Raw genomic sequence first — 17,132 nt, 5'->3', positions numbered from 1 at the left:
TAAGTTATACTAAGGACATTATAGATGGGGCGGGGCGGGGCGTGTGTGTCCACGGAATACGGGGCGGGGCGATTATAATGCATGTATTATGTGTCTATATAAATGGAGAGAGAAAAGTCGGGCAAAATATTAGAAACCTGTGTAACTATGCGAGGCAGCCCGTCACGTCTGCAGGTAAGTCACTTCCTGCGGGGAAACCTACCTTACAGGAGGGACCTGCTGTCTGCGCCATCTTATATACACGTTATATCTGCACAGACCAAGTATACACCCGTGCAATGTCTGTGCATCCAGTATACACAGACTACATACATGTACTACATACATGTACTATATACATATATGTATACACAGTATACACAGACTACATACATGTACTATATACATATATGTACACACAGTATACACAGACTACATACATGTACTATATACATATATGTACACACAGTATACACAGACTACATACATGTGCTATATACACATTATACATATATGTACACACAGTATACACAGACTACATACATGTACTATATACATATATGTACACACAGTATACACAGACTACATACATGTACTACATGTACTATATACATATATGTACACACAGTATACACAGACTACATGCATGTACTATATACACATTATACATATATGTACACACAGTATACACAGACTACATACATGTGCTATATACACATTATACATATATGTACACACAGTATACACAGACTACATACATGTACTATATACACATTATACATATATGTACACACACAGACTACATACATGTGCTATATACACATTATACGTATATGTACACACAGTATACACCCACAGACACTATATATTACACACATCTGTGAATACACAAGTATACAACTGTATACAGTGTGCCATGAGATATATATAACTTATACACAAGTTATTACACATCCAGACGTTGTATACAGTGTGTACTCTCTGGGGCACATTTACTCCGTTTAGTCCTTGTCCCTATTGGTGCTTGTAACCTAAATGACAAGTTAATGGGCTGTTCTGGTTAGGGCAAGTGATGTCCCATCTGGTAGATGGCCGATAACTGTTAGATTGTGGGGTGTGACTGCAGGTAATCCCCCCCCTCACCATGAGGACAGGTTGGGGCCGCTGGAGCCCTCTGTGGAGCGGACTGGTTGCCCGCCATTCCATTTGTGGGGGGCGCTGATACCTGTTGGGAATATCCCCTAATGCAGAGACCCCTCGGCATACAGTGCTTCTGAGACCACCATTCATGCAGAAACCATTGTATATTATATAAAAAGCTGGTCAGTGGTTAATAAACAAAAAAAAAAACAACTCCTACACTCTCCTCACTGACCCATTGCTTCCGTGAGCTGGTGAAGGGGTCTGTGCTGTGTGTCCTGGCAGAGGACAGTCCTGAGGGTGTAGGCGCAGCGGATGCTGGCTGCACTGCTGCACTAGGGGGGCTGTCTGACACTCTTGGTGTTTACTGCACAGTATTCAGCCAATCAGCATTCACCCAGATGTCAGCACTGGCTGAGAGACAACAGCCAATCGCATGAGCTGTGAAAGGTGCGTGCTGATTGGCTGGATACTCCATCCAATCGTGGGCACTGCTGATACTCCATCCAATCGTGGGCACTGCTGATACTCCATCCAATCGTAGGCGCTGCTGGCGGATGCGTCATCAGAACCGGAGGCTGAATTCAACTTAGAATGGTCCATGAGAGGCTGTTGTAAGTCGGATTCATCTTTGCGGGACAGACCAGAATTTTTGGTGTGTTTTCTCTAGTAGATCTGCTGCAATGCTGGCTTGGGATAAAAACAGCTGGGTTGTTTTATATTCTATATAGGCAGCATTTTTTTAAAAGGGGGGGGGGGCAGTCCTTCATTCACCCATGTGGTAACAGGCTCTGTTGTTGAGCTGAAAAACATTGCTTTCTCAAGCTTGCTGTTACCACATGGGTGAATAAAGGACTTTTTTTTGTTTTGTTTTTTGTGTGCTGCCCTTTTTTTTTTTTTTTTTGGTAATGGCTTATTCCCCTTGGGCTTGCACCTGTTTGTTTTAGTGCTTGTGCTGCCATTTTTTGTTATATAAATTTTTATTTTATTTTTTTTAAATGTAATGAAGGAATAAAAAAAGGGTAATGTCCGACCTCCTTAACCAAAGAAAAAGATGACCACCTCTTTCAAGCTGCTCTGTTCCAGTGCTGACTGTCCTGTCCCCTCTGCTTCTGGTACCCTGTGGACAGAAGTGTGATGTCCCTTTCGTCATCATGTGCTCTGCTGCAGCCAATCACTGGCCTCAGCAGTCGTGTGCTGCTTGGGGACATGTCGCCGCTGAGGCCAGTGACTGACTGCAGTAGTGGACATCACACTTCTGGCCCACAGAGGACAGGGCAGTCTGTGCTGGAGTAGCTTGGAAGAAGTGTTTTTTTTTTTTTTTTTTTTTTTTTTTTTTTTTTTTTCCCCTCTTTATTGTAAACAAATTCTTGCCCTTAATTTTGGGTTAGGAGTTGGACAACCCCTTTAATCCACTTATCAGTACCACGCAGTAATTTGATTATTAATACTTAAAGTGTAACATCCGTTTCACTTTTTATTCCCTAATGGTATAGTACACCCTGCTGTATAAGTGCTTTTTTGCTTTAAAATGTGATCATTTTCAGTTTTACAAATGCATGCTACTTTCCTATTCAGCAGCTCTCCTCTCCCAGCGTTGCCATGTGCAGTCCGTCTTCTCAGTATTATAACAAGAGACGGAGGAGCTCAGCCCTGACAGCCTGGAGCTGGGCTCAGGCAGAAAGTGGAGGGGGTTGGGCTGCTTTAGATGGTGATATCTTCTCAATGGTGGCAGCTAGAAATATGCAACTGGTCTTGTTTGAAAGCCGACAGCTCTAGTCCAAGCAACAGAGGAGAAATCACTGTTAGAAATAGAGTCGGGAATAATCGCGGGTAAAATCTGCTTCTACTTTCAGCTTTATTCACAGCATCCCGATTTCTATCATTGATCTCTTCCCCTGTACTGAACAGATGTATGTCATTCTGGTATTGTCTGAAAGCTTGGATTTTCAGCTTTCAGACAATACGAATATTTCTAGCTAGTACCAAACCAGAGATATAAGCAGCTAAAGCAGCCCCCCACCCCCTCCCTGTCAGTTTGGAAGTGAATGAAGCAAAGCTGGCTATTAAGAGATTAAAATAAATGCTTACGGATTTAATGTAATTGCAGGACTTGTCTCTGGTTAGCTGTATGTGAGGATACACACTACTCTGGGTACTGTGGGAAGTTATCTGCGTTCTGATTGGTCCTGCTAGTTCATGTGAGGAGAGCAAGGGCTTATGGGAAGTGAGGGAAATACAGGATGTCTTCAAGGAAGGGCAAAGATCACCACAGGAAGTGCAGCAGACTCTTAGGAAGGTGCTGAAATAGAGGCACAGAAAAATAGGGTTGCTAAGGGCTGAATGCAGACATCAGAAAGGTAAAATTAGCTGAAAAATGCAGCTTCATGAATATCTTCCCTTCAACATCACATACGTTAGGAATTTCATTTTGGTAGTGAAATGGCAGTTACACTTTAATAGTAATGGTAAGAAGATATGAACATGTGGTTTTGCTTAGACAGGTAATTTCTCCTGTGTGAAATTACATTGTACCAATGCCCCAAATTATATTAAAGCCGTACTCCTCTCCGGCTGTCTGTTTCCATATACAGTACAGACCAAAAGTTTGGACACACCTTCTCATTCAAAGAGTTTTCTTTATTTTCATGACTATAAAGGCATCAAAACTATGAATTAACACATGTGGAATTATATACATAACAAACAAGTGTAAAACAACTGAAAATATGTCATATTCTAGGTTCTTCAAAGTAGCCACCTTTTGCTTTGATTACTGCTTTGCACACTTGGCATTCTCTTGATGAGCTTCAAGAGGTAGTCCCCTGAAATGGTCTTCCAACAGTCTTTAAGGAGTTCCCAGAGATGCTTAGCACTTGTTGGCCCTTTTGCCTTCTCTCTGCGGTCCAGCTCACCCCAAACCATCTCGATTGGGTTCAGGTCCGGTGACTGTGGAGGCCAGGTCATCTGGCTCAGCACCCCATCACTCTCCTTCATGGTCAAATAGCTGACTTCTCCTCAACGCAACTGATGGTCCCAACCCCATTTATAAGGCAAGAAATCCCACTTATTAAACCTGACAGGGCACACCTGTGAAGTGAAAACCATTTCAGGGGACTACCTCTTGAAGCTCATCAAGAGAATGCCAAGAGTGTGCAAAGCAGTAATCAAAGCAAAAGGTGGCTACTTTGAAGAACCTAGAATATGACATATTTTCTGTTGTTTCACACTTGTTTGTTATGTATATAATTCCACATGTGTTAATTCATAGTTTTGATGCCTTCAGTGTGAATCTACAATTTTCATAGTCATGAAAATAAAGAAAACTCTTTGAATGAGAAGGTGTGTCCAAACTTTTGGTCTGTACTGTACATGAGGATGATGGAGCAGGTACATGACTTGTGACTATTGCAGCCAATCCCATTCCTCATAGTATACTGCTGAGGGCTGTGATTGGCTGCAGAAGTTTTCCTACAATTTACCGCTCCAGTCTCTAAGTGGGTGAATGATCAAACCAGTGGCACAAAGAATAGTGGGGAGTGGTATTTTTTTGTTTGTTTTTTTTTCCAGTTATCTCAGACAACCCCCATTAAGTGTTTTTGTTTTCCTTTTTCTCTTGCAGATTGTGAAGAATTAGCGCTAATTGGCGCTATCATTTTTTTACGGTGTGGTCACAACAAATATGCAGGGCTAGAGGCCTAACAATGGAGGGGAAGTCATCTCTGGGAGGCGGTTTTGCACATTCATCAATGCTTTAGTTCATTTTAAGATTTCTAGCACTAGAAAATTAGCAAGTTATATTCCACCTTAACTCTTTCTATCTTGTTTAGCTGGTCTGCTTACCTTATGCTTTAAATGCACTCTTGTCAGTGGAATATTATGTTGGCAGCATATCAGGTTTTGGCATTTAGACATGACCTTCTGGTCCCCATGTCTGCCGTAACATGAGAGGGCTTATAATGCTAAGGAAGGCTGGACATGGAGGGACATTTACTAAGCCCTGTATGCCACTATTGTGGTGTAAAAAATAAATAAAAAATCTGACATTATGGCGCACACCATATGTGCGCTATAATATGCAGCTTTTTGCTTGCTTGCCACTTTCCTGAACTGGTTATAAAAGTGGAGTGGCTTTGTGCGGCCTGCCAGATTTACTATCACTTATGCCAGAAACTGGCGGAAGCTATAGCTGAAGTCTGTGCCAGCCCCTGGCTGACGTAGACTTCAATTTCTGGTGCACGGCAGGGAATTGATGCAACAAGTTTATTAAAGGGAACCTGTCACCGGGATTTTATGTATATAGCTGAGGACAGTCCTCATTGCTCTGTGTGCTTTTATTGAGTAAAAAAACCCATTTGATACATATGCAAATTAACCTGAGATGAGTCCTGTACGTGAGATGAGTCAGGGACATGACTCATCTCGGGTTCATTTGCATATGTATAAAATCTGTCTTTACACAATAAAAGCACACAGAGCAATGAGGACTGGGTATTGCGGATGTGCTAGCGGCCATCTAGCAGCCCATGTCTTCAGCTCTATACACAAAATCCCGGTGACAGGTTCCCTTTGTGCATCTCACTCCAACATAGGGAGATCAAGACGGGCGTGTGGGTATGCCAGTCTTGATGAATTTCCCCCATGGTGTCAGAAAGTGAGCACGCTGCAGCATTTTATTTAGTCAGACGTGCCCTGTAGAGGAGCTTGAGGTCTTATTGCTATTTCATGGCAGATAGGTTGACATCTTAATTTTAGTTGGGCACATGAAACACTTTGTGCAGAACTGCCTCCCAGAGGGACTTCCCCACCCTTTTTTATAAAAAAAAAGAAAAGAAAATGCAAGAATTAAACAATAACACATTTTTGAACGTTCTGCTGAAAGCTTCAATGAGTAGTAAGAATACAATTGGCATGGACCCGTCTTGTGAACTGTACAGATTTTCCACTTTCTCCAAATATCCAGCACATCCGCCTGTATCAGAACGCAGCCTGGCTAAGGCTGGCTTCTATTACCTCGGCATAGATGACAAGGTGAAATGCTTCAACTGTGGCCTGATGCTCGATAACTGGAAGAAGGGAGACAATGCAATCGAAAAGCACAAGAAGCTCTATCCAAGCTGTAGTTTTATCCAGAACGTCTCAGCCTTAAATCTTGGGGCGTCTTTATATTCTGCCTTTTCCCCTCCTAATCAGACACATTCTGAAGAAGAAACCGGCTACTTCAGTGGTTCTCACTTGAGTTTTCCTCATGATGCAGTTACATCAAGGGCAGTGGAAGACCTGTCTCACCAAAAGAGCAGTGACCACTCTTATATGTACACGGAGGCGGCCAGACTGGGCACATATACAAATTGGACTCTATCCTATCTCGCTCCGGCTGACCTCGCTAAAGCCGGATTTTACTATGTTGGGCCTGAAGATAAAGTTGCCTGTTTTGCTTGTGATGGGAAGTTAAATAATTGGGAACCTAATGATAATGCCATGTCCGAGCACCGTAGACACTTTCCAAATTGTCCATTTGTGAGCAACAGCGCAAGACCCTCTTTGAGGTGCAGCGTTTCCAATGTCAGCATGCAGACCACCTCGTCAAGACTTAAAACCTTTCTGAACTGGCCTGTTAATATCCCAGTGACACCAAAAAAATTGGCAGAAGCCGGCTTTTACTATGTTGGTACGTACTGCAGAGTCAGACTACACTTAGCCTTTACAGTGTTGACCTAATACTTTTGGCCTTTGTGCTGAAAGGGTTAATTATAATTTTTATTTTTATTATATATATATATTTTTTTATGTATACACATAGGTCGTAATGATGATGTCAAGTGCTTTTGTTGTGATGGTGGTTTAAGGTGCTGGGAATCTGGAGATGATCCATGGGTTGAACATGCAAAGTGGTTTCCCAGGTATGCCCGCCTTTGCTTTAAAAAAAAATCTCAGTTTAAAGTTAAAGGGATTGTCCCATATTGCTGACCCCATGTGGCTGGGCTTACAGAAAGTGCCAAGCGGGTCACCGCTTTGTTGTTTCCCATCTCAGACAATGGGGGCATGTCGCCAGGATATGCCTTCATTGTCTGATAGGTGCTGGCTCGGCAATTGCCATCTGCCCCATAGAAATGAATGGGAGCATGGGCCGCGAAATCCGGAGTCCTCCAGCCACAGTGCTCCCCGCTTCGTTTTTGTTGTAGGTGCAGGTCCCACCACTGGGACCTGCACCTATCAGACAATGGGGGCATATCCTAGCGATATGCCCCCATTGTCTGAGATGGGAATACACCATTAACTCATTGCGTTGAATGGATGGACAGCAAGCTATGCTTTTTCCATAACTCAGCCGCCGGGAGACGGCGCTTAGTCCCTTCTCTCTGATGAAGCGGTGAGATGGGACAACCCCTTTTTAAAGAAATTGTGTTGAAATTAACATCTTAAGGGTTTTGAGCAGCAAATGTAAACCTAGCTGATGGCTGATAATTGATGCTGTGGAAACTAAGCTTGGTTTTTTAGCTGCATGATATTATATTTTTGTTCTATTACAGTTGGCATGAATGTTTTTGTTTTTTCTCTTTCCCTCCAGATGTGAATATTTACTAAGTGTAAAAGGTCAGAGTTTTGTCACGGATATTCAGAATAGATATCCGCATCTTCTAGATCAGGTAAAGTCAAGATTGCTGTAAACCATTGCACATTTCAATTCTCCCAAAAATCTGTCTCCTATTTATGTGGCCTGAAAATGGAACCCAGACTGCATTGTGTGGTTATGTGTTGGTTGCCTAAAGTTGTTCACCTTTTTTTTTTTTTTTTTCTGTTTTCCCCCTTTCTAGCTATTGTCCTCTTCTGAAACACAAAATGAAGCTCAATATCCACCCAGTAAGTACCGTATATTTACAGTTTCTTTCCAGAGAGCAGAACAAGAACTGTTTAGGGCTCAGTTGCAAACCTTGTCTGAGTAAAGACTAAGGCAAGATGTGTGTTTTTTTTTGTTTTGTTTTGTTTTTTCCCTTTTATTATTTAACCATTTTAGCCCCTTATTTTAACTTCCTCATGACCCAAATTTGAGAAGCCACTATAGTTATTTTCCTACTCATGGCCCAGTTGAACTACGTGTCTTATTATTCATTGCTTTGCAACTTTAGAAGAAAATACCTATCATATTAATTTGTGAGAGAACAACTTCTCCTGATCCTGTTTTACAAATGAGGGGCAGACAAAGCAGGGAGGGAGGCTCCTGTTTCCGCCAGCAGAGGAAGGGGAAATAGAAAAATGCTGTATTGATTTCCCAGTTTTGACAGCAATATAAAACCATATATGATCAAAGGAAAGGAGGAGATTTTGGGGCAGATTTCTCAAACTGGTGTAAAGTAGAACTGGCTTTTGATTCCACCTTTCATGTTTCACAGCTCCTTTATAAAATGAAAGATGGAATCTGATTGGTTGCTATGGGCATCTAAGCTGGTCCTACTTCACATCGGTTTCATAAATCTCCCCCTTTTCTTTGTGTATTCTTTGAATGACCCTTTGAAGGTGTTGTCTCATTACAACAACTTATCCCCTGTCCACTTCTCTCACTCCAATGTCTGGTTGTCTGGGGTCCCTGCTGATCACTCCATTCAAACAGGGAACAGGTCCCTGCATCAGCCATTCAGAGAGTTGAGTTGTATTTGGACAACCCCTTAGAATGATTGATCTAAAAACCTGTCATATCGGCAATATATGTTCTTTTTAATTGAACCTTTTACAACTGAATACACTTCTACTTCTCTTAGCTAAGTGTGGTGTCTACAGTGAAGACTATATTCATAGCATTCAGGGGAACTTGTTTGGCGTATATACCAGGAAAGCTACCAGCATGTCATTATAGAGCCGTAGATGCCTATCTACATTTATTGTGCCTTGTGCATCTTATAGAATGCAGTCAGTCCTCTTACATTTCTTTCCTATCAGATCATCATATGCATATTTTTTTGTAAACTGCCATAGGTTTTTATTAACGTAACTGCTTTGGTAGCACACAGCAAAGTGGTCCATGCATCTGAATGCATGCTGTGCAGAAGAGGCCCCTTTCAGATGTATGGCAATAATTACTGCAACCAATCTCTATCATGTATACGTGCCCTTATTTCTCTAATGATATTTTCTTTCTTTTCCAGTAATTCGGTTGGGCAATGAAAACAACAAGGAAGATGAGGTTTACCTGAACTCTACTGTAGTTCAGAATGTACTACAGATGGGATTCAATCGAACACTAGTAAAAGAAACTGTCATGAGTAAAATATTAACATCAGGAGATAATTACAAGGAAACTGAAGATCTGGTAAATGACTTATTATGCACCCAAAAAGAACAGACTGAAGAGGAGAGAGACCGACAGATGGAGCAGAGTTCATCAGGTAATGCGGCAGGTCTTCATGGTGGGGACTTCATTGTTACTGCTTTAGATCACCAATTGGTTTACTAATGAGACGTCACTGATGATGGGCCTGGGATAACCTTTAAGATGTATAGTTAAGCCTGTGATGCGCTGTTTCCAGCTGCCATTTTAAATGCTTACCACAGTGTTGGGGCTTAAAGAGGTATTTCCATCTAGGACATTGCTGGCATATCGCTTGTATATTCCATCAATGTAAGCTAGTATCAGGAAGAACCTATCCCCAAAACGGGGCTGCCGACGTGAAGGAGTGCTCACCGTCCATGTGCAGCTCGCTCTCCATTCACTGCTGTAGGACTTCTGAAAATAGTAGCAATTTTTAATTTATGACTGGAGTGTTCCTTTCAGTCTAGATCTCTCTGGTTAGGCATGTGGACTATGACTGGTTATAGATGAGTTTTACTTTCCACATTGTAATTGTATTTTAATATTGACTCTTTTAGATGAACTCTCGCTAATCAGAAAAAGCCGACTTGCCTTAGCTCAGCGCATGACAAATTGCCTTCCAATTATAGAAGACTTGTTCACCTCAGAGGTTCTTTCCTTAACTGAATATGACTCCATAAAGCAGAGGGTGCCAATTGTTTTACAAGTTCAAGAGTTGATTGAAATGGTTTTAATAAAAGGCCGAAATGCAACTGAGTCTTTTAAAAAGAGTCTCAATAAGCACGATCCGAGTCTGCACAGGGAGTTATTCCGTAAGTTCAGTTTTAATTTCGAAATGTTTATTCGGATGAGTCTTATACACCCCCATCCCCTCAAGTTTCTAAATCCTTTTATTACTTTTTTTTTTAGTTGAACAGTCGCTGATATGTCAAACGTCTGATAGTTACTCAGGTATGTAGATTGTTATTTGTTTGCCGTCCTTTGTGTTTTTATGGTCGATTACTCGTCAGGGGCATTTACATGTACTGATAGTGTTCTGGCAGTAAGTGTGCGTCTTCTACGAGACTTGTTTCCTTTTGCAGCTTGTTCTGCCACTGGTACATATGAATAGAGCCTAACTAGAAGTAATTCTGCACTCTGTCATTCAGTGCATCTGTCATCCCTTTTCTGTGTTGCCTGTTTCGTAGAAATGTAATACAACTGCAGGTCCCAGGCCAACTGTGGACCTAATGACCTGAACTTATAGGGACCTACTGTATCTGACAATTAGCTGAAATTAGCCTGCATGTATGCATTGTTAATGTTTAGTGTATTGGGACTAGACATGTACCTATGTAAGGGTTATGAATGGCCAGCTACCAGGGTGCAAAACCACCCTGTTTGCAACAAAGAGTGGCATTTATGTAGCCTGTACAGATGAAGAATTTCTCCTGTAGAAGCTGTGTAGCCAAAACCTGTTCTGCTGTTTGGCACGTGAGAATGCACTTTATTATGCAGGACACTGGCTGTAATCTAAATTAAATGCTTCTTCTTTATCACTTTTTTTTTTTTGTAGATCTACCAATGGAAGAGCAGTTGAGAAGGTTACAGGAAGAACGGACTTGTAAAATTTGCATGGACCAAGAAGTTTCTATTGTGTTTATCCCATGTGGCCACTTAGTGGTTTGTAAGGACTGCGCACCATCTCTTCGGAAATGCCCAATTTGCAGAGGAATCATTAAAGGCACAGTTCGAACCTTCCTTTCATAAAACCAGATAGTGAGGATTGTGTTCAGTTGTCACAATCTCCTCTTGAACACATCCCAAGCCACCTAAAGCTGCATAAATCTGATTCATGTGGTCTAATAGTCTTTGGGTGGAGGGTTAAAGGGTAACTGTCATTTTTTTTATTTATTTTTTTGCTAGTTTTTTAGAGCTAGGCATGTATACCTGAGTTAGTCTGTCAATGATTGTCAAAAGATCTGTAATTACCTTATAATAACAGCTTTTATTAATGTCCTCTGTCCCTTTCCATTGCTCCCTTTTAGAGACTGTTGCTAGGGCTTGTCTATCTCCAGCTAAGGCTACTTTCACATTGGCTTTCCGTTTGTGAGATCCGTTCAGGGCTCTCACAAGCGGTCCAAAAGGGATCAGTTTTGCCCTAATGCATTCTGAATGGATAAGGATCCGCTCAGAATGCATCAGTTTGCCTCCGTTCCATCTCCATTCCGCTTTGGAGGTGGACACCAAAACGCTGCTTGCAACGAAACTGAGCCAAACGGATCTGTCCTGACACACAATGTAAGTCAATGGGGACGGATCAGTTTTCTATGACCCAATCTGGCACAATAGAAAACGGATCCGTCCTCCATTGACTTTCAATGGTGTTCAAGACGGATCAGTTTTGGCTATGTTAAAGATAATACAAACCGATCCGTTCTGAACTGATGCAGACTGTTGTATTATCTGAACTGGTCTGTCTGTGCAGATCCGCAGCAAACGTGAGTGTGAAAGTAGCCTTAGAAGACGGAGGGGCAGTCCTTCACACTGCATGCCTGCATTAGGCTTCAGAGAGAGGAGGCGTGTCTCTCAGTAATCCAATCTGATTGAATGGCAGGGAGCTGCTGACTACAAGTGTGTATGGGAAGTGAGGGAAAGTAGTTTTGGCCTCAGAGAACTGGCAGAGGAGCCATCTTGAGAAGGTCCTCATATTGTAAATGTTTAAACAGCCTGAGAAACTCAAGGAAAACAGTGGTATGTGAAGAAACTAAAGATTACTTTATGCATAATGCTGCTGCAGCAGTAACAGATTCTAAAATTTATGTTTTAGTTTTTTTGTTTATTTTAAATCAATTTTTATTAAAACATGGCAGTTACCCTTTAAAAGTATGACTAATGATCTGGTCAAGTCATGTGAATCTTGAATTGTTTATCTGTAAGCATACCAAGTCATCGTGACTGCAGTTAAAACTTGTTTGTACTGTAATCAGCATGTTTGGTATATTTATAAAAAGTACATTCACACTGAAACATTTTTTTAAAGACCTTCTTCTGAGAAACTGCATTAATTCGTGAAAGTGGAGATTGTCTGTCTGAACCAGGGCTGTGGAGTCGGAGGCAATTTTGGGTACCTGGAGTCGGCAAAAAATGAACCGACTCCTACTAGATTTAAATTGGAATAAAAAAAAAAAAAGCAAGTTTAAATGTCCCAATTCACAAAAAGTTATAATTAATTACTGTATTTTCCGCCCTATAAGACGCACCTGCCCATAAGACGCACCTAGGTTTTTGAGGAGGAAAATAAGAAAAATAAATATTTTGAACCAAAAGGTGTGCTTTTGGTGGGTTTTGAACTAATGGTGGTCTGTGGGTGGCACGGTTATGGGGGCGTCTGTGGGTGGCACGGTTATGGGGGCGTCTGTGGGTGGCACGGTTATGGGGGCGTCTGTGGGTGGCATGGTTATGGGGGCATCTGTGGGTGGCACTGTTATGGGGGGCATCTGCGGATGACACATATACAGCATCTTATCTTATGTGTCATCCACAGAACCCCCCCATAACAGTGTCCCTGTGTAGTGAATGGGGGCCGGCATCTGTTTCTGTAATGGCAGCGGGGCCCGGTGCCTGCTTCATTCATAAAGTGGGCGGAGCAGGCGCGTGACGTAGTGAGCTACGCTACGAGCGCCCACCCTGCCTCCTGACTGCCAAGAAGTTAGTAGTAAGAAGTAGTACAGCACTAGATTTAAGATGATTGGAATACTTTAACAATACCCACAAGTTAGATATGATTACCGTATACTACAGTGAGCGGGGCCAGGTGTAGTAGAATACAGTGACTGCAACGGGCCCCGCTGCCATTACAGAAACAGATGCCGGCCCACAGCCCCTCCTCCCTCTTAGCCTATTCACCGGACATTCGCCCCATAAGACGCACTGCTATTTTTTCCCCCCACTTTTGCGAAAAATATGGTACTTCTCTACTGTAAGAATAAAGGCCAATGCATGCAGTGCGTCACGTTACCGCAAAACGAACACGTTAAGTGACCATGAAGAAGCATGCTTTTCATATGCTTCACTATATGGCACGCAACGCACAGTTAACCACCTCCCGTCTGCCCATAGACTATAAACGTCCGGGAGGTGGTTCTCTATTTCTGAACGGACGTTCCAGAACGTCCGTTCAGAAACTGCAGCTGCACGCTAATCGTGCAGCTGCTGATCGGGTTGCCCGCTGTCAGTGACAGCAGGGCAACCCTAAGAAGGCAGGGACAGTGCCCAGGTGTCCCTGCCTTCTGGATCACTGCATACACAGCGCTCACCGCTATGCGCTTCCTGTTCCGGCCCGGCGGTCATGTGACCGCCGGGGCCAGAGAGTGCAGGAGCTGTGTGAGGTCTTTCAGAGACCTCAATCAGCCCTGCACTGAGGCTGTATTGCGCTGTACAGCCTCTCTGGGGGTGCATTTCTCCTGTAACTGGGGCTACTATGTCAGCCCCAGTTACAGGAGAAATCAACAGTGAAAAAGTGAAGTAAATGTCCCCCAGAGGTCTTGTATGAACTTATGGGGGACGAAAAGTGTAAAATAAAGTGTTAAAAAAATAAAATAAAAAAAAGGTTTCACATGTAAAAAAAAAAAATAAATCCCCAAGTAAGGAATAAAAAAAAAATGTTAAAAATAGAAAAAATAAAATAGACATATTTGGTATTGCCGTGTCCGTGACGGTCGGCTCTATAAATATATCAAATAATCGACCCAGTCCAATAAACACCATATAAAAATAAAGAACTGTCAAAAAAAGCCATTTTTATCGCCTTACATTACAAAAAGTGCAACACCAAGTGATCAAAAAGGAGCATGTCCCACAAAATAGTACCAATAAAACCGTCACCTCATCCCGCAAAAAATGGGCCCCTACGTAAGAAAATCTCTCAAAAAATAAAAAAAATATAGCTCTTAGAACATGGGAGACACTAAAACATAATTTTTTTGGTTTCAAAAATGCTATTATTGTGTTAAAGTGAAATAAAAAAATAAAAAAAGTATACATGTTAGGTATTGCCACGTCTGTAAAAACCAGCTCTATAAAAATATCACATGGCCTAACCCCTCGGGTGAACACCGTAAAAAAAAAAAAAAGCAATTTTTGTCACCTTACATCACAAAGTGCAACACCAAGTGATCAAAAAGGCGTATGTCCCACAAAATGGTACCAATGCTATTATTGTGTAAAACTTTAATAAATAAGAAAAAGTATACATATTGGGTATCGCCACGTCCATAACAATCTGCTCTATAAAAATGTCACTTGACTGAACCCCTCAGGTGAACGCTGTAAAAATAAATAAATTTAAACTGTGCTAAAACAACCAATTTTTTTTTGGTCACCTTGCCCCATAAAGTGTTATAATGAATGATCAAAAAATCATATGTACCAATAAAACTGGCACCTTATCCCCTAGTTTCCAAAATGGGATCACTTCTTGGGAGTTTCTACTGTAAGGGTGCATCAGGGGGGCTTCAAATGGGACATGGCATCTAAAAACCATGTGGAGTTCCTTTTCTTCTGCGCCCTGCCGTGTGCCCATACAGCAGTTTATGACCACATGGGTGTTTCTGTAAACCGCAGAATCTGGGTAATAAATATTGAGTTTCCACCTCATCACCACGACGGCTACTAGGAGATTGACCCCTGACCTCTGTAGGGGCAGGAACAGAGAGGGGGTTTAAATCCCCCCCCCCTCTCCTACCACCAACACCAGTGTTTTCTGTCCCTACAGAGGACAGGGGCAGAGACAGTCTCCCTGTGGGGAGATGAAGATGGTTAACTTTGTAACACCTTACCTGGTGTTCCCTCTGCCTGGGTTGTGGCTAAATGAGTTCGAATCTCACATCAGAGATAACACTCCTAGGGAAGAAATCTTAAAGTCCCTCCCCTTATTAAAGTCCGCCACGGCATTTATGGCAGATGCCTCGGCAGAATCTGCCAGATTTGCTGCTAAAGACGCGGATCTCTCCAACGCGGCCCGTCTGGCTCTGTGGATGAAGAGCTGGTCAGGCGACAACACTTCTAAAATGAAATTATGCTCCATCCCGTTCTCGGGGGGAGTACGTCTTTGGCCCTGTCCTGGACCGTATCTTAGAAAAAGCTACTGACAAGAAAAAGGGCTTCCCAGAGGAGAGACCCTATAAAAGGAAATATCCCTTTCGGGCCCCCACTAGCCAGAACAAATCCTTTAGGGATAAAGGGAAGTCAGGACGCTGGAGCTATCCGAAAGGAGGCAGGGGTAGAAATAACCCTTCCTCCTCTCAAAACAAGTCCTTGGATAAACAATGACGCCAGAGTCGGGGGGGAAGTTGAAGAATTTTCTGACTCCTTGGGAGTCCATTACCCCGAACCCTTGGGACATCATAAAATTCGGATACCGAATCAAACTTTCTTCATCTCCCCCAAACCGCTTCATTGTTACCAATCCAAACTCCCCCAATGTACGCAAGAAGATTCTGCAAGGAATTCAGAGCCTTCTGGCGATGGATGTAATAGTACAGGTCCCATCAACACAGCTAGGACAGGGGTTCTATTTGAATCTTTTCTTAGTAGAGAAAAAAGAAGGCTCGTTCCGGACGATTATAAACTTAACCCCTTAAGGACTTAGGACGTACCGGTACGGCATGGGTTCCGAATCCTTAAGGACCCATGACGTACCGGTACGTCATGGCTTTAATTTGCTATTCCGGCGCCGCGGGGGTTAATCGGAACGGGATTTCGGCTGAAATCATTCAGCCGGCATCCCGTAACAATGCAGGGGGGGGTCAAATGACCCCGCCGTATCGACGATCGCAGAAAACCGCAGGTCAATTCAGACCTGCGGTTTTCTGCGTTTCCGGTCCATTCGGGTGTCCTGTGACCCGATGAACCGGAAAAAGACTGCGATCGGTGGTGTAATTATACACCACCTATCGCAGTCCGAGGATTTGGAGAGGCGGCGCTGGCTCTGGTGCTGAATGCCGCTGTCCAGGGTGCTGATTGGTGCAGGGGAGAGAGGCACGAGATTCAAACTTCCTGCGCTCCTCTCTCCCCTCCTCTTCCTGTCCAGCACCCTGACCGTGCAGCACCGTTAAGCACCAGCTCCTGCGTCCCCCTAATCGCCATCCATCACCCTCCTGCACCCATCGCCACCCAGGTAGGTTAGGGTCAGTGAGGGAGAGGCACCGTTAGGCAGGGAAAGAAGGGAAAAGTTAGTTAGAAAAAAAAAAAAATGTGCTTTTATTTCAAAACTTTTTTTGATCCATCTACCATTTTCAGTAACCCACTGGTGAATCTGATGGTGGAGCAAACGAATCTGTACGCCCAACAGTTCGTCGCTCAAAACCCAGGCTCATTTTTGGCTAGACCCGGTGGCTGGACGCCGGTCAGTGCAGCCGAGATGAGGACATTTTGGGGCCTCGTGCTGCATATGGGTCTAGTCCAAAAATCCAGTGTCAGGCAATACTGGAGTGGGGACGTCCTATACCAGACCCCACTGTACAGTATGGCCATGACACGTCCCCGGTTTGAGGCCATCCGGAAATGTCTGCATTATTCCGATAATGCAGCATGTCCACCCCGAGGTGATCCTGCCTATGACCGTCTGTATAAGATACGGCCGGTCATCGATCACTTTGGGGCCAAATTTGAACAGGCCTACGTACCTGGAAGGGAGGTCGCGGTTGATGAGTCTCTCGTTGCG

At 43.1% G+C, this 17,132-nt stretch overlaps 1 protein-coding gene and 1 long non-coding RNA gene across 2 annotated transcripts; both read left to right on the top strand.

The window, feature by feature from the left end:
* The first annotated feature begins 26 nt into the window (after window positions 1-26).
* Window positions 27-5,139, top strand: LOC120996404. Its single transcript, XR_005777768.1, has 2 exons — window positions 27-174; window positions 4,742-5,139. It is a non-coding gene; the product is annotated as an uncharacterized LOC120996404 (long non-coding RNA).
* A 440-nt stretch (window positions 5,140-5,579) lies between these two features.
* On the top strand, window positions 5,580-11,412 carry BIRC2 (baculoviral IAP repeat containing 2). The gene is made up of 8 exons (XM_040426287.1): window positions 5,580-6,790; window positions 6,923-7,022; window positions 7,691-7,769; window positions 7,938-7,983; window positions 9,264-9,503; window positions 9,985-10,239; window positions 10,337-10,378; window positions 10,983-11,412. The coding sequence occupies exons 1-8, from the start codon at window positions 5,956-5,958 to the stop codon at window positions 11,174-11,176; spliced, it is 1,791 nt and encodes a 596-aa protein (XP_040282221.1). The 5' UTR covers window positions 5,580-5,955; the 3' UTR covers window positions 11,177-11,412.
* Window positions 11,413-17,132: the final 5,720 nt, after the last annotated feature.

The sequence above is a fragment of the Bufo bufo genome, chromosome 3 (genome assembly GCF_905171765.1).
Source record: "Bufo bufo chromosome 3, aBufBuf1.1, whole genome shotgun sequence".
Classification (NCBI taxonomy): Eukaryota; Metazoa; Chordata; class Amphibia; order Anura; family Bufonidae; genus Bufo; species Bufo bufo.
The sequence above is the reverse complement of the archived record's forward strand: the minus strand, read 5'-3'. Positions and strand labels throughout refer to the sequence as shown.